The sequence below is a fragment of the Suncus etruscus genome, chromosome 1 (genome assembly GCF_024139225.1).
Source record: "Suncus etruscus isolate mSunEtr1 chromosome 1, mSunEtr1.pri.cur, whole genome shotgun sequence".
NCBI lineage: Eukaryota > Metazoa > Chordata > Mammalia > Eulipotyphla > Soricidae > Suncus > Suncus etruscus.
In genome coordinates, this window is record NC_064848.1 from 170784296 (window position 1) to 170802841 (window position 18546).

General features: G+C 39.9%; 1 protein-coding gene across 1 annotated transcript in view; it reads left to right on the forward strand.

Moving 5' to 3' along the window:
* ACACA (acetyl-CoA carboxylase alpha) overlaps positions 1 to 18546 on the forward strand; it is a 276321-nt gene that overhangs the window by 79776 nt on the left and 177999 nt on the right. The window contains exons 14-22 of the mRNA XM_049772768.1: positions 392 to 495; positions 4302 to 4383; positions 4878 to 5023; positions 6652 to 6802; positions 8769 to 8903; positions 9552 to 9698; positions 10043 to 10231; positions 11154 to 11254; positions 12790 to 12878. Of these exons, the coding sequence (XP_049628725.1) occupies positions 392 to 495; positions 4302 to 4383; positions 4878 to 5023; positions 6652 to 6802; positions 8769 to 8903; positions 9552 to 9698; positions 10043 to 10231; positions 11154 to 11254; positions 12790 to 12878 (1144 nt within the window). The remainder of the gene's footprint in view (positions 1 to 391; positions 496 to 4301; positions 4384 to 4877; positions 5024 to 6651; positions 6803 to 8768; positions 8904 to 9551; positions 9699 to 10042; positions 10232 to 11153; positions 11255 to 12789; positions 12879 to 18546) is intronic.

The window sequence follows — 18546 nt, forward strand, 5'->3', positions numbered from 1 at the left end:
GACTCTACGCTCAGAAATCGCTCCTGGCAGGCCCAGGGGACCACATGGGATGCCGGGATTTGAACCACTGTCCATCTGCATGCAAGGCAAACGCCTTACCTCCATGCTATTTCTCCGGCCCCAATATATTTTTATTGTATTATGCAGTTGTATTTGTACTCATGTTCGAGACTTATGGTGCTTCTGTGTACAAGAGTATCAGAGTGTCAGTATTCTTCTATCACTTGAGTGCTTCCAGGAGCAGCTTCAAGCACAGAGCCAAGCACCTCTAAGTGTGGCCCTAAAACAAACAAAAAAAACAAAAAAAAAAACAAAAAAAAAAGAAGAAAAATAAATGGAGGGGCCTTAGAACCAAGTGACCCTGTTTTCAATCTGGTATCTTTTTCTTCAGGCAGAGCGACCTGACACCATGTTGGGAGTTGTGTGTGGAGCTCTCCATGTGGCAGATGTGAGCCTACGGAACAGCATCTCTAACTTCCTTCATTCCTTAGAAAGGTATTGTTCAACAGCAATCTTGTGTATTGGATTGAAGATCAAAGATTCTTTGATTATTCTCTCTGTTCCTAGCAGATTATGAGTACTACTTATTATTCACTGACCATGGGCCCAAATTAGAGAAGAGTTGTAGGAGTTTATGACAAATTATTTTTGGGTTTCTAACTGCAGATACATGAGCTTATCTTATAGAATAGATTGCTTTATTATTTTTTTTAAAGAACCAGAATCTAGCATAAGTAAATATTCTGTCCTACACAAACATCAAATCTCCCCCAACCCTAGGGATAAAAATAAGAATTTTCCCTCTCCAATTGAATGCTGAATATTTTTTATGTTACTGGCAACACCTTTGGGGAATTAATAATTGGGGTTGTTATTCAAGATGACCCCATGAGCCTTTCAGTAATACTCTATGGGGCTAAACTAATTTCTGATATTGGTTCTAGATCCTAAGCTTATTCTCCCAGAATGAGCCAGGAGGCTAATCATTTTAAAGCACTTTAATCACAGGGTATTTCTATCCTTCTGTGTTGTTAGACTTATAGCAGGTCCCTTTTGAGATGTCTGAAAGAAGGAAAGAAAAAAAATTTTTTAATTGAACTGAGATTTTATTTTTCCAAATCTTACGATAAAAATCTTTCACTATGTGGCACTCATGCACTAAAACCTTTAGCAGCTCTCATCCTTTTGTATTAAGTTTAAATCCCTCACTGTGATTTTCATCTCCATATATACTTTAGCTCCTTTCTACCAGTTTAGTCTTACCTGTTTCTGTTCTTCAACATGCAATCTGTAACTTAGTTAAATGGTTCCCAACTGATATACAAGTGTGGCACATGTTATCTTTTTTAAAGCTGTCTCTGCCTTTGATTTTAAAAACTTGTATTTGAAATAATTTCAGACATATAGGAGAATGCTAAGAATAGTGCAGATAACATATAATGTCTTTGCCCAGTGAACCAGTTATTATGAATAACTCGTCATACTTGGTTTATCTCTCAATTCCATTATTATCAAGACTTTCCAGTAATGTTTCCCTCAATGACAATAAAGACTAAATAAGTCTCTATTTTAAAATTCTGTTGAAATCCCAGTAAGAGTAGCTGGAGGTCGATTCTACCAACGCTTTATTTATTATTAAAGAAACAGATGATTAAGGGCTGAACTGATAGTACAGTAAGTAGAATGCTTACCCAAATTTGAGACCTAGCAACCCAGATGGTCCCCAGATCACTGCCAGGAGTAATTCCTAAGTGCAGAACTAGGGGTAACCCCTGAGCATTGCTGGATATGGCTTAAAAGCCAAAAAAGAAAAACACACACACACAAAAAGGCAGATGATATATTCAAGTACAGCAGATAAGGAGTTTGCTTTATATGCTTTATATGACTTGGGTTTGATCCCAGGGATCTCATGATATCCCCAGGCCACTGCAAGATATAATATCAAAACCCAAAATACCAAACAAAAACAAAAACAAATGGTGTGTCATGAGATTCTTAGCTCTGTTCCTGTTCACACTGTCTCCATTTCTATAGTTAACCCATTTTACCAGTTTCTTCTTAGCTTTCTAGAAATTGTGTAATCTTAAATAAGTATAGACATGTACTATTTGGTTCTTCACACCTTTTATGTTAGTTTGTGGGGGTTTGGGGGCACCTGGTGTTGCTCAGGGCTTACTCCTGGCTCTGTGGTCAGGAGTTACTCTTGGCATTACCCTGGGGACCATATGGAATGCCTGGGAGTAAACATGTATTGGTCACATGCAAGGCAAGGGTGCTTTCCGCAATATGATTCCCCCCCCCAGCCCACCTTTATATTATTTTCAAAATAAATGTATTTACTTATTTATTTTTTGTTGGCGGGGGTGGGGAGGGGGAAGATCACATCCAGCAATACTCAGGCCTACTTCTGACTCTATATTCAGGGATCTTTTCTGGAGGAGCTCAGGGTATATATGGGATGCTGAATCCAATCTAGGCTACCCAGGGAAAGCAAGTACCCTACCCATTGTACTATACCTCCAGCCCTACATTCCTATTTTAAAAATGGGACCAGAGTGGATAGGGCATTTTCCTTGCACGTGCTGTCCGGGATTCAATTCCCAACACTCAGAAGACCATCTCTAGGAATGACTCTTTTTTTTTTTTTTTTTTTTTTGTTTTTTTGTTTTTTTGTTTTTGGGCCACACCCGTTTGATGCTCAGGGGTTACTCCTGGCTATGTGCTCAGAAATCGCCCCTGGCTTGGGGGAACCATATGGGACGCCGGGGGATCGAACCGCGGTCCTTCCTTGGCTAGCGCTTGCAAGGCAGACACCTTACCTCCAGCGCCACCTACCCGGCCCTAGGAATGACTCTTGAGTGCAGAGCCTGGAGTATTCCCTGAGTACTGCCAGGTGTGGCCCCCAAACAAAATAACAAAACAAACAAAAATACCAATTTTTGTATATTGTATATTCTACAAGTTCTATATGATTCACTTTTTTTCACTTAATAGCGTATTTGAGAGCATTTTGTATTAGTATGTAAAAGGCTTCAAGTTTTTATTGATTTAAAATATTTAGGGGGCGGCAAGAGCAATAGTACAGTGGATCAAGTGCTTACCTTGCATACAGCTGACCTAGGTTTGGTCTCCTACACCCTATATAATTCCCTGAGCCTCCCAGGCATGATCTCTGAGCTCAGAGCCAGGAGTATGCACTGAGCACCAGCAGGTATGACCCATGATCAAAAAAAATAAACAAAATATTTTATTAGGAGCTGGAGCAGTAATAAAGCAGGTAGGGTGGTTGCCTTGCATGTGACTAACCCAGTTCTGTCATCAGCATCTTTTGTAGCCCCCTTACTCAGCCCGGAATGTGATTCCTTACCAAAGAGCTAGGAGTCACTTGAGTGCTACTGGGTGTGGTCCAAAAATAACAACACATTTTTTTTTCTTATTCTCTTTCGTGATGATGAAGCTTGCATTCATTTTGTTATGAATGTTCTCTCGGGGTTAAAACATGGTTACCCTGCTTCCACACATGCTCAGCGAAGGTCACACTCCTAAGTTGTGGTACTTCCACTTATTTTGCTTGATGGGAGTTACACCCTTTAATTATGGCGCTAGGAATCTTAAGTGGTGGATTAACTGGGATTACCTTGGGGACCTGATAAGAGAGAGAATTTTTAATCTCACACATGCAAATAAGGTTCTTTGCCTGTTGAACAGTCCTCAGCTTCCCTTAATTCTTTGTGTGTGTGTGTGTGTGTGTGTGTGTGTGTGTGTGTGTGTGCGCGCGCGCGGGGCGGTTTGGGCCACACTCGGTGGCACTCATCAGAGGTTACTCCAGGCTCTGAACTCAGAAATTGCTTCTGGCAGGCTCTGGAGACCATATAGGATGCTGGAGATCTAACCCAGGTCGGTGCCAGATCAGCCCCTTGTTAAGGCAAATGCCCTACTGTTGTGCTATCATTTCGGCCCATTAATCCTTCTTTTTAATGGCTACAAGATATCCTGCAATTTGGCTCTCATAATTTATCAGTCCATTCTGATATTCTAGGATACATTCTAATCAATAGCGTTTGAGTTATAATCATAGTCAATTCTCTTCTAAAATCGTAGAACTTGGGGCCAACGTGATAGCACAGCATCCTGGTCGATCCCCAGTGTCCCATATGGAGCAATTTCTGAGGGCAGAGTCAGAATAAACTCCTGAGCATTACCGGATAGGGCCCGAAAACCAAAAAAAAAAAAAAAAAAAAAAGAAAAAAATCTTAGAGCTTTCTGGAAATAAATCTCTCATGCTGTTGTTTTTCCAGGGGTCAAGTCCTTCCTGCTCACACACTTCTGAATACAGTAGATGTTGAACTTATCTATGAGGGAGTCAAGTATGTACTTAAGGTATGCTAAACCCCACTTTGTTTTTTTGTTTTGTTTTGGGGCCACATCAAGTATTGCTCAGTGTTTACTCCTGACTCTATACTCAGGATTACTCCTGGTAGGCTCAGGAAATCATATGGGATGGGATGCCTGGGATCAAACCTAGGTTGCAGAGTGCAAGGTAAATGCCCTACCCACTGATTTAGCCCTAAATCCCACTTTTTATCTCTCATTAGTTTGCTTGCTAGAGGCTAGTAGAAGGGGGTGGGTCAGTATGATTTTGGTTTGGTATAGTAATCACTGTGAGTGAAATTCCAGTTATTAATTGTATCTGTAGTTGGAGGCAGCATTTGATGCTTCTAGAAAAGTATTTCAGCTATTCTTCAACTTAACAGAAAACAATCACAGAAAGGAGAGTCATCTCGTGTCAACTGTTTGCTTGCAGCAGAGCTAATTGGGATACCCACATGGAGGGAGAACTCTGATTTGACCCTTCTGGCTTTCATTTCACACAGGTAACCCGCCAGTCCCCCAACTCCTATGTTGTGATCATGAATGGCTCCTGTGTGGAGGTTGATGTGCATCGACTGAGTGATGGTGGGCTGCTATTGTCCTATGATGGCAGTAGTTATACCACGTACATGAAGGAGGAGGTGGATCGGTAAGTGGTCAATCAGCCTCTGATTTCTCTAGGCATTTTCAAGGTCTGTTTTGATACTCCTTGTAAACTAAAAGTCTTCATACAGTTAAAAAAAAAAATCTCAGGATTATCAAAGGTATTTACAATCAAAAATTTTCTCTCTGGTACGGCTCAGCTTACAAAGCAAGCTCCCTTCTTTATCAACAATCACTGGTAATAGTTTGTCATATTTTTGCAAAAATTTATATGCATATACAAGTTACATATATGTACAGACTTTTTTTTTTTAATGTTTTTAACTAAAAGCAGTCTCTTCAGGGCTGGGATGATAGCTTAAAGGAACATAAATTTTTTGCATGCAGGAATCACTGGATTCAATCTTCTATACATATGGTCCCCTAAGCACTGCCAGGTGGAACCCCTGAGGTTGAGTACCACTAGATATAGCCCCAAACCAGAAACAAAAAGAGAAAAACAAAAAGAAAAGAAACCCTTACATGCAGTTCTGTACTTTCTTTAGTTTGGGTATTTAGGCCAGACCTTGTGATGCCCAGGTGCTGCTCCTAACTCTGTTCATAAGAGACTTCTATTGTATTCTGGATGCAGTGGCTGGAGTTGGTTGCATGCATGGCAAATAAGTACCTTCCCTCCTATACTAGCATTCTGATCCCTATTTTTTTCTGCAAGACAAGTGCCTTACCTACTGTACTATCTCTCAGATCTCTACTTTTTTCTTTAATGTGGGTTTTTTTTTGGGGGGGGGGTCACACCCGGCAACACTCAGGGGTTACTCCTGGCTCTACACTCTGAAATTGCTCCTGGCAGGTTCAGGGGACCATATGGGATGTCGGGATTTGAACCACTGTCCTTCTGCATGCAAGGCAAACACCCTACCTTCATGCTATCTCTCCAGCCCCTTCTTTAACATGTTAAACACCAAACTTTCAGTTAAGTGTATTTACATGTAAAATGTTTAGAATATTGTCCAAAATTTAAGGAATGCTAGCTATGAATGTAGCACAATATTCCTCAGCCACTTATTTTTAAAAGAAAAGCATCTCAGGGCCGGCGAGGTGGCACTAGAGGTAAGGTGTCTGCCTTGAAAGTGCCAGCCAAGGAAGGACTGCGGTTTGATTCCCCGGCGTCCCATATGGTCCCCCCAAGCCAGGGGCAATTTCTGAGCACTTAGCCAGGAGTAATCCCTGAGCATCAAATGGGTATGGCCCCCCAAAAAAAAAGAAGAAAAGAAAAGCATCTCTCTCTTTTTTTGTTTGTTTTTGGGTCATACCCAGTGATATTCAGGATTTACTCCTGTCTCTGTGCTCAGGAATCACTCAAGACAGGGGATCGAACCCAGGTGGACTGTGTGCAAGGCAGACAGATGCTTACCTGCTGTGTTATTGCTCTGGCCCCCAAAAGCATCTCTTTTACAATAGTTGTATAGTATTCCATTATGTACTATATCAGAACTTACTTAATTTGATTCTTATTTAAGGAAATTTTTATTGTTTTGCTTATACAGACATTGTGAATATCTGTGTGTATATATAGAATAAATTCACCCTTTTTTATTTAAAGCTGAGCATTTCATTATTCTTTTATATAGTTTTCCGTGCTTTATTGACTTACTTGCTCCTATTATCTCCTAGATATCGCATTACAATTGGCAATAAAACCTGTGTGTTTGAGAAGGAAAATGACCCTTCAGTGATGCGTTCACCTTCTGCTGGGAAGTTAATCCAGTACATTGTGGAAGATGGAGGCCATGTGTTTGCTGGCCAGTGCTATGCTGAGATTGAGGTCAGATTGATATATGGTCATGGGAGGGAAGGTAGGAAAAGGGTTGGCTGAAGAGTAACAGATAAAATCGGAAAGGACAATCATTGTTTAATCAAGGTTATGAACCTCAAAATTTTAACACAAATAGTGTACAACTTTTCTTAGTGAGAACTATAGCTATAAAACTAACACTATTGTATTACATATACTAGTATGTATAGAATTCATTGTGTGGTGTTGTGCTAAGTGCTGTTTACTTAGGAAAATCATGGTAGGTGTAGTGGGATTCCATGAAGCAGACAAGAAAATATAAATTCTAAGACAAATGAGAATGCAGGAGGCCAATTAACTCATCTCAGTGGAATTAGGTGGATATGGATAAATAATAAGTAGTAAGGAAAGACTGACTGCAAGGGAGAATGCTTGATAGATTATAATATAGTGGGGGCGGGGGAGGACAAGGATGAATACCATAAGTTGAAGGAACATCCTGAGCAAAAGCTCAGAAACAAGGGTACTTTTGGACTCTATAGACTTACTGGTATTATTTGAGAATAGACTAAGGCAAGTGATAAATAAAGATACAAAGTAAGTATCAGAATTTAAGATCTGACCTTTTAAGATATACTCTGAAGTTTAGACTACCCGGGAAGTAGATGAAAATTTTTATTTTAGTTGTGCTTTTGGGTCATACCTGGCTGTGCTCAGCCCTTACTTCTGGCTCTTTAATCAGAGATCCCGTGTAGGATTGGGGACCATATGGGTATCAGGGACCCAACTCAGCAACTGTCTTACTCACTATTCTATCTCCTGGGTCCTAAAATCAGATTTGAGATAATGAAGAACCTTCTAACACATAATACAAAGTTTAACTATTCTACAGACAGTGAAGTAGCTGAATAGAACAGTTATATGTATGATGAGAATCAAGCACTCCTTTTCAATGATATTATGGAAGCCTAAGTTGGAAAATATGCTATCAATGAGGAAGGTTGAAGGACTAGTGCATATATGGGTGTAAGCCCCCCCCCCCAACAATGAGAGGAAAAATTTGGAAAGGTTAATGTTTGGCTGGGTTTGGTAATTAATAGATAAGAGAGAAAGAAGTCAAGAATGTGGGCCGGGGCCCAGAGAGATAGCACAACGGTGCTTGCCTTGCAAGCAGCCGATCCAGAACCTAAGGTGGTTGGTTCGAATCCTGGTGTCCCATATGGTCCCCCGTGCCTGCCAGGAGCTATTTTTGAGCAGACAGCCAGGAGTAACCCCTGAGCACTGCCGGGTGTGACCCAAAAACAAAAAACAAACAAAAAAAGAATGTGGTCCGGAGAGATAGCATGGAGGTAAGGCGTTTGCCTTTCATGCAGAAGGACGGTGGTTTGAATCCCGGCATCCCATATGGTCCCCTGAGCCTGACAGGAGCTATTTCTGAGCTTAGAGCCAGGAGTAATCCCTGAGCACGGCCAGGTGTGACCCAAAAACAAAAACAAAAACAAAACAAAAGAAAAAAGAAGTCGAGAATGACCCTTTAGTTGGCCTGGCGGCTATCTTTGGAGTAAACTCTTAGATTTGTTCCTGTAAGGAGAATACATTAGCTTATCACTTTAATTAACAAGTAAAAAACACGAACTATAATAAAATTTAAGTTAAAGGCTAGTAACAGTTGTTAATCTGGGAAGCTATGTACTGAAAGATTTTCTGATTTATTCGTCCTTTGGAGATTTCTATTTTTATGTCTTATTTTAGCATAATCTAATATAGGTGCTAAGGGAAAATTTTCACTTTTTTAAATCACTTCACCTATATCGAGATGTTTGTTTTTGTTTTTCTGGGTTTGGGCCAGGAAATACTCTTGTCTTTGCACTCAGGAATCACTCCTGATGGTACTTGAGGGACCATGTTAGATGCTGGGGTCCAAAACAGGATTATACAATTGTACTATCTCTCTGGCTATGAGAGGTCAAACTCTTTATTTTATTTTTCACTCTAGGTGATGAAGATGGTAATGACCTTAACAGCTGCAGAATCTGGTTGTGTTCATTATGTCAAGCGACCTGGAGCGGCTCTTGATCCAGGATGTGTAATAGCTAAAATGCAGTTGGACAACCCCAGCAAGGTCCAGCAGGTCTGTAGGACAGTACTTTGGAATTTGCTTTCCAGGAGCTGATTATATGCTAATGGGAAATTGGAGAGTTGAGTGTATTAGTTGCTCAGTTTGCCAGTTTTTCTTCTTTTTTTTAAACTTGATTGATTGATTGGTTTCTGGGTCACACCCAGTGGTACACAGGGGTCACTGCTGGCTTTGCACTCAGAAATCACCTCTGGCAGGCTGGTGGACCTTATGGGATGCCAGGGATCATACTGGGTCCCTCCCAGGTCGGCCGCGTGCAAGGCAAACGCTCTACTGCTTTGCTATTTCTCCAGCCCCTGCTAGTTTTATTTTCTTAGTTTTAAAAATATTTCTTTTTATTCTCTTCACCTTCTACTTCCTCCCTTAATGTTTTGGTTGCGATGACCGGACTTTGCCCTTATGTGTGGTTGTGATACTCTGTGTTTCCCATCGAGTCTGCACACTTGACTGCATGCAAAGCCTAGAACCAGCTATGGTACAAGAGTTGCTACAGTTGAGTAATTTCCTCCATTGACTTCTCTCCAAATAGCTGCATGTGGTGAAAGGATGTCTCAGTTTTGAATGCTGCTGCCAAGTTGAAGTGGTGTGCATGTACACTGAGTAGAGGTAGTGAATAATTGGATCTCTCTTTGGGGTTGACAGGCTGAGCTTCACACAGGTAGTCTTCCTCGGATCCAGAGCACAGCTCTCAGAGGCGAGAAGCTTCATCGAGTGTTCCACTATGTCCTGGATAATCTGGTCAATGTAATGAATGGATACTGCCTCCCGGATCCTTTCTTTAGCAACAGGGTATGAACCACTTCTCTTGGGGAAGGGATATATACATAGGCTAACTGTCTTTATCATAGTTTGAAGTTGCATAAGGAACTTTTAGAACTTTTTAGAGTGGAGCCAAGAAAGCTATTTGCCTGGAACGTCTTCTCCTTTACTTATAGTATTTTGAAGTTTTTAATCTTATCTTTCTTTTCATCATTGACTTCACATTAACTAGGATCTAAGACAGAGTATAAGGGTAGTAGTGGCATGTGCTTCTATTGCAACTTCAAAGGATTATGTGATAGTGAATTAAGATGCATCATTATTTTAGGAGGATTTTGTTGTTTTATATATATCCTGCTTGGTTATCTTCTCAGGTGAAAGACTGGGTAGAAAGGTTGATGAAGACTCTCAGAGATCCATCATTGCCTCTCCTAGAATTACAAGATATCATGACCAGTGTCTCTGGCCGTATCCCTCCCAATGTGGAGAAATCTATCAAGAAAGAAATGGCTCAGTATGCTAGCAACATCACATCAGTTCTTTGTCAGTTTCCTAGCCAGCAGGTAATTATAGAATTATACTATCATTATTTCCCCATGACTATCAGTTCTAGAACTCACATTGTAGGATTCCCTCCTGTTTGAATCATCCTTCTTTCTAGATATTGTACTTCACTGTTTTAAGCATTGTGCTTTCACAAAATTACCCTACGATATAAGTCATATAATCAAAATACTATGATGTATAGTTATAAGAAAACTTTAGGGGCTGGAACAATAGTACAGCAGGTGGACATTTGTCTTGTAAATGGCTGACCTGGATTTGATCCCTGGTATCCCATATCATCCCTGCAGCCTGCCAGGGGTAATATATAAGGGCAGAGTCAGGAATATCCAGGAGTTATATGTAAGGGCAAAGACCAGGTGTGGTCTCCTCATCCCCCCAAAAAAGAAAGAAAGAAAAGCATACTTTGGTCATATGCTCTTGAACAGTTCATGAACCTATACCCTAATTAGAAGTATTTCTGTGAATTTCAAGTATTAGATATTCAGAGTTTCATTACCATAAATGTGTTTGCCTTGGCACCACACAAGCTCACCTTTTACCTATAAATATAAAGCAAATTGACATGTAGGAAAGACTAATTGGGTATAAAGTTTGAACCTGATTGTAAGGAGATCTTGCTTCTCAAGTGTATTGTCTGGGATGGTAGTTTTTGTGATGCAGTTGTGAATTCATCTGAAAAATTGTGAAAAGAGATCACAGTTGCTTGCTTTTTAAAAAATAAGCTGCTAAACTATAATTAGTTAATTCTAGATGCTCCCAACATATGAAGGATTGAAATTATTATGCTACAATTCTTTTTTTTTTTTCAAAATGTAGTTATTTTATGCTACAATTCTTAGTGGTGTGTTATTTATATAGGCTAATGCTTCAGGAACCTTTTTTGATTTTATCTTCATTTTGGCCCTTCTGATGCCTTAGATTGCCAACATTCTAGATAGCCATGCAGCAACATTGAACCGGAAATCTGAACGGGAAGTTTTCTTCATGAATACTCAGAGTATTGTCCAACTGGTACAGAGGTATTACATGCAACTCCAGATTTTCATATCTGTTCATCCTTATACTTCTTTTCCTTCAAACAGTCATGAAGAGATTTGGTTCAAACTTGACTCAGAAAAATTAGAAAACATTTTATGTCTTTGGAAATATTTTGTCTTCTAAATAACTTAGAATTGTGGGGGACAGAGAGATAGCATGGAGGTAGGGCATTTGCCTTGCATGCAGAAGGATGGTGGTTCAAATCCCGGCATCCTATATGGTCCCCAAGCCTGCCAAGAGCGATTTCTGAGCATAGGGCCAGGAGTAACCCCTGAGCGCTGCTGGATGTGACCCAAAAACCCAATAAATAAATAAATAAATAAATAAATAAATAAATAAATAAATAAATAAATAAGGGGCCAGAGAGATATCATGGAGGTAGGGCGTTTGCCTTGCTTGCATGCAGAAGGACAGTGGTTCAAATCCCGGCCTGCCAGGAGCGATTTCTGAGCCTAGTAGAGCGAGGAGTAACCCCTGAGCACTGCCAGTTGTGACCCAAAAACCGAAAACTGAAAGCCCCCCAAAAAAAAAAAAAGAAATTGTGAACTGTTTCTCACATTTAATATTTATAATTCTTTTCTGTTTTGTATCTTTCGGTCAAATTGTGAATGAGTAGACATTTTATTGGTAGGTGGAGGTAGTCACACCTGGTATAGCCCTGAGTTTACTCCTGGCTCTGTGCTCAAGGATCATTTCTGTTGATGCTCAGCAGACCTAATGTGGTACCAGGGATTGAACCTGGGTTGGCTAAATGCAAGGCAAGCACCTATTCCACTGTATTTTTGCTCTGGTCCCAAAAGCATAGCATATCATTGTTTTCTTTTTTCCCTTGTAATTCTAAGTACAGTCCTAATATTTTCTTAGGCATTGACACATCACCTTTTTTCATTAACTTTTCCTGCTAACGTACTGAAGGGATGGATATTCACAGAACATTTTTCAGCTTTAAGATCTCAGACATTTTCCATGGACTAGGTTGATAATACTGTGATTAGGACATTTTCTTTGATCACTGCCAACCCAAGTTTGTTCCCCAGCATCTTATATGATCCTTAGTATCTCATAGTTTCTTGAGCCCCCCACCAGATACTAGATCCAGAAGTAAGCCCCAAGCATTGCTGGGTATTGCCCAAAACCCAATTGCAGTCCTCAAAATATACTCATTTTCCATATATTCTTTCTTATTGCAAGGATAATTATTCTGTGTAGCAGTAAGATTCAGAGAAAACTTGGTAAGGTGACTTTTGGTTGATTTTTTTTTTTTGATTGTTATTTTTTTCTCTTTCTCTTTTTACAAGAATCTCACTTGCAAGTCAGATTATTTTTAGAATTGGAATTTAAATTAATCTGCTTTTTTGGTTGTAGGCTGCTCCTGTCTCGTCTTTTGTCCAGAGAGAAAGTACTTTAGTCAGAAGTCTAGAAAGTAAATCTAGGTTCTGGATTATTATTTAATAGTCTGTTATTGAATTGTATTATACACTGTGGTTTTTCAGTCAACCATTTTATGTTTGCCCAGGTACCGAAGTGGCATCCGAGGCCATATGAAAGCTGTAGTGATGGACCTGTTGCGACAGTACCTACGAGTAGAGACACAGTTTCAGAGTGGTAAGTCTTTTCTTGTGGACTCAGTATTTGAGAGTAAAGTTATCCCTGTAGGATTATGCAACATATGTGAACTGCAAAATCTGTTTATCCAGCCACTGAAACTTGCTATTCCCAAACTCTTCTTCCAACTGCCACTCTATTTTTGTTGTTTTTGTGGGGTGTGTGTGTGTGTGTGTGTGTGTGTGTGTGTGAGTGTGATGGTGGTGGTGTTGGTACTAGTGATGTTGTTGGGCTACTCTTGGCTTGTTTCACAGCATTTGTGCCTGGCAGTGCTTAGGAGACCATGTAGATCATGGATAAAACCCGGACCACCTGCATGTAAAGCATATTTTTAGAGCATTTATCCATCTCATTAGCCCTTGCCAACCTCTTTAAAAGAAATAAACTTTGAAGTTGGGGATATGGGCTGGTAGAATATATGAATACATACCTAGCATGAATGGGATCTTGATATATCTTAGCACACTGTGGCATTGTGATATTAAGCCTTGTGGACCCTACACACTGCCTGGCCCACAGCTTATAAACAAGAGTGGGCCCTTGCAGGGGTCGGAGCAGTAGTGCAGCAGTAGGGCATTTGCCTTGCACACGACTGACCTAGGACGGACCATGGTTCAATCCCTCAGCATCCCATATGGTCCCCAAGCCAGGAGAAATTTCTGAGCACATAGCCAGGATTAACCCTAAAGCGTCACCAGGTATGCGCCTCTCCCCCTCCCCCCCAATAAAAGAGTGGTTCCTTGTAGTAGGGGAAAGGAAAGAAAACAAAACAAAAAAATAACTCTGAAATCTTTATAACACTAATGCCAAATAAAGAATAGAAAATACTATTTGGGTTTTTGTTTTGTTTTTGGGCCATACCTAGTAAGGCATAGGACTTACTCCTAGCTTTGCACTCTGGAATCACTCCTGCTAGACTTGGGACCATATGGGATACTAGCTATTGAACCCAGGTCAGCTGCATGCAAGGCAAGTAAGTGCCTTACTCACTATACTATCTTTCCAGCTTTAATAAGGCACAGTTTGAGGATTCAGAGAGATAGTATTGAGGGTAAAGCACATACCTGGCATGTGGCCAACCCAATTTTGATCTTCTCAATACCACATGGTTCCTCAAGTATTGTTGGATGCAGCCCTAGAAGACTCTGAACACTGGGTGTGGGTGGCCTGAGGACCTGGATAGTTGAACATCATGGTGCAGAGCTCTGGGAAAGGAATGGGCTCATAAATTTTCTAGTAGAGATTAGCAGTCTCTTTTTGATCTGGTATAGTCAGAGTTGGTTTAGTCATGACAAAGCTGAAATTGAGAGAATATATTTGAAGAGGTTGCCTCTGAGCACCTAATCCATAAATTGAGCTCACAGGCATCTGGAAAAGACTCAGATTTGTGAGTACTTTTCAGTTTATCATTTAGGTAGAATTTATCCTTAGCTTTCTCTGAAGAGCTTCACTAAATGATGTGTAAAAAGTCTCTAAATGTGAAATATCCTGGTTAGGAATTTAAAGATAAAGTACAGCTGATAAAGTTCCTTGCCACAAGATGGCAGTGAAATACCATAGAAATTGAAATACTACCTAAGACTTTCTTTCATCTAATTTGTTCCCTTTTTCATTGCTAAAAATAAAATAAAACAGAATGCCCGTGCTACTCTAGATCAATGGAAATCTTCAAGTAAATATTTTGAATTGAATCTAGCATGTACAAAACTACATTGTTTAAAGTTGGATTTATTCAACTAGTGCAAGCTTGATTAATACTGAAAAACCAATTTAAATAGTTTATCATGGTAATAAAAGAAAAGGATAAAAATGTAGTTTCCCTATCAAGAAATATTTGACAAAATTCATACCCATCCATGGTATACTGTTGGTAAATTAAGAATGAAATTAAACTTTAATTTATGTAAAGGTCCTCCACCCCCAAAATACATAGATTACATCATACATGGGGAAATATAGAAGTCTTTTTTTTGGGAGGAGATGTCATACCTGGTTGTGCTCAGGAGTTACTCCTGGCTCTGCGCTCAAAAATTGCTCCTGGCAGGCACGGGAGACCATATGGATGCCGGGATTTGAACAACCATCAGTCCTGAATCGGCTGCATGCAAGGCAAAAATCCTACTGCTGTGCTATTTCTCCAGCCTAGTTTTTTTTTTTTTTTGGGGGGGGTGTCACACCCGGAGGTGCTCAGGGGTTACTCCTGGCTGTCTGCTCAGAAATAGCTCCTGGCAGGCACAGGGGACCATTTGGGACACTGGGATTCGAACCAACCACCTTTGATCCTGGATTGGCTGCTTGCAAGGCAAAAGCTGTGCTATCTCTCCGGGCCCTCCAGCCTAGTTTTTAAGATTAGGAAAAAGACTTACTTTTATTTTGCATCATACTGGATGTCCTAGCCAATGAAGTAAGATCAGAGAAAGAATTAAATTAATTAGAAAGGATAAGAAAAATAAACTTGTCAATATTAGATGTTATCTAAAAGTCTCAAAAAATTCACATATTTAAAATTAAAATTGTTAAAGTCATAAGCATTGTAGCTGAATACAAAGTATATGGTTTATGGGTTTTTTTTATAGTAGGATAATCACTTAGAAAAGCAGTGTAGAAAAGAATCTGCCATTTCAAATAACAACCCCAGGGCTAGAGAGATAGCTCAGTGGACTGAGCACATACTTTGTGTGCAGGAGGCCTGGATTCCCCTGGAAGCTCCAGAAAGAGCTCAAAATATAAAATATTAAAGGATAAATTTGAGCAAAATTTACAAGCTTCTTTTCAAGAAAATTATAATCTGTGAGTATAACAAAGAAAATCTAAATAACAAAAAAGTGGGGGACCGGGAGCAGTGGCTCAGCGGTAGGGCGTTTGCCTTGCACGCAACTGACCCAGGATGGACCAGGGTTCAATCCCCTGGTGTTTCATATGGTCCTCCAAGCCAGGGGCAATTTTTGTTTGTTTGTTTTTGTTTTGGGGCCACACCTGGTGATGCTCAGGGGTTACTCCTGGCTATGAGCTCAGAAATCGCCCCTGGCTTGGGGGACTTTATGGGACGCCTGGGGATCAAACTGAGGTCCATGTTAGACACAAGGTAGATGCCTTATGCCTTGTGCCACAGCCAGCTCTGGCCCCTCTTTTTTTTTTTTTTTTTTTTTTTTTTTGATTTTATTTTGACCAAAGTGAATTGCGAATATATATATATATATATATTTTTTTTTCTTTTTTTTGGGTCACACTTGGCAGCACTCATTGGTTACTCCTGGCTCTACACTCAGAAATCACTCCTGGCAGGCTCGGGGGACCATGTGGGATGCCAGGATTCGAACCACCGGCCTTCTGCATGGAAGGCAAATGCCCTACATCCATGCTATCTCTCTGGCCCCTCACAGTAATATTTAAGGTACATGGTGACAATGAATCAGGGCCATACCCACCGCCAGTGTTGTCCCCCCTCCAACCCTGTTCCCAGCATGCATACCATATCTTTGCCCCCTCATTTGCCCCCTAAGGGTGATTTCTGAGTGCATAGCCAGGAGTTACCCCTAACCCATAATTTTGGGTGTGGCCCAAAAAATCCCCCCAAAAAATAAAGATCTAAATAAAAATAATTAGAACATATATATTTGCAAACTGTTGATTCTTCTGAATTGCTTGTTATATACATTATTGTTCCAGTAAAAAATCCTGTTAGAGATAGCACACCAGGTAGGTGCTTGTCCTGCATGTAGTTGACCTGAGTTGAATTCTCAGCATATATGTTCACTGAAGTAATACTGGGAGTGATTCCTGTAGAAAAAGCCAGAAATAAGTTAGTCCTGAGCGCCCACAAAAATATATAAAGGGCCTAGAAGGATAATAACAGATATATATTATTATATATAAACAGAAGTTTTATATAAATGTATATATATAATAACAGGTTAAGTGCCTCCCTTACATGCATTTGACCCTGGTTTGATCCCCATATCACATATGTTTCCCCATGTACTGTCAGGAATAACCCCTAGACACAGATCTCTTAAGTGCCATCAAGTATGACCCTTATTTTCCCCTTTAATACAGAATTTTATTAATTTAAAAAATTGTAATATTTGCATAGGGGCATATTAAAAGATTAATGGAATATACTAACTCAGATTCAACTTATATGAAAATACTATCTTTCACAGAGATAGTATTGGTGATAATGAGGAAGATAAACTTCCAATTAATGTTACTGGAAACAATGGATTACTCATATGAAAAACCAAAAGAAGAAATTAGGCCCCTACATGAAACCATCCACATACAAATCAACTCCTACTGAATTATATACTTTAGCTATAATAAAGAGGTTAAATTACAAAAGTCTTAGAAATTCCTATGACATCAAGGTAGAGAAGATTTTATCATACAAGATGAAGCAAGTACAAACTATGAAGGAAAAGATTGTTGACCTAATGTAAGAACTAGTGTACTTTAAAAGTTGCCATGGGGCCGGGCGGTGGTGCTGGAGGTAAGGTGCCTGCCTTGCCTGCGCTAGCCTAGGACGGACCGCGGTTCGATCCCCCGGCGTCCCATATGGTCCCCCAAGAAGCCAGGAGCAACTTCTGAGCGCATAGCCAGGAGTAACCCTGAGCGTCACAGGGTGTGGCCCAAAAACCAAAAAAAAAAAAAGTTGCCATAATGAAATTGACAATACAAGATCTTATATGTTAGACACAATTTACAAAACATATAGCTAAGAAAGGATTATTTCCAGGAATACACAGAGAAACTTGCAAATCACAAGACAACCTAATAGAAAATTGTCAGAAGAATATGAAAAGATAACTCATATTAGAAGCACAAATAAGCCCTTAAACTTATGAAAAGATGCTTAATTTTCATTTCTTTGAGAAATGTGAACTATACCATGGTGAGATTGGCAAATATTAAAAAGTCACATCATGACTGGGGAGATGGTTCAAAGGCTGGAGCACTTGATATCTCTCTGGATCCCCAGATTCAGTCCCTAGAACTATATGGTTTCCTGATAACTGGCAGGCATGACTCTCAAGTACCTTCAGGTATGTTCCTAAACAAAACGGATGTTTTTCTTGCTTCTGTAAATGGAAGTACAAATTAGGATGACCATTTTGGAAAATGGTTTATAAATATTTTTTGTTTTGTTTAGGGGTTATTCCCGGTTCTGCTCTCAGAAATCTCTTATGGCAGGCTCAGGGGATGATATGGATGCCGATGATCAAACACTGTCATCTGCTTGCAAAGCAAACACCCTATCCACTATGCTATTGCCCTGATCCCAATAATGTTCTTTTTTATGTTGTTCTTCAATCTAACTGTTTCACTCATAGATAATTTACTTGAGGGCACGTGAAATGGCTTCAAGAGCTAGAACAACAGTATTTTGCTTGTAGGAGCCCTGACACTACCTGATTTTCTGAACACTACCAGTTGTGGCTCCCCCCAAAATAATAAGTTCTAGAGAAAGTCTTAAACATGTTTATTAAACATATATAGGAATTATTGTTTTGTGGCTGTATTGTTTATAATAGCAAAAGAAAATTAAAAAAAAAAAAGTAAACAATCTGAGCCAGAGCAATAGCACAGCAGGTAAAGCATTTGCCTTGCATTCTATCAACCTGGCTTTGTTCCCCAGTATCTCATATGGTCCTCCCAGCCTGCCAGGAGT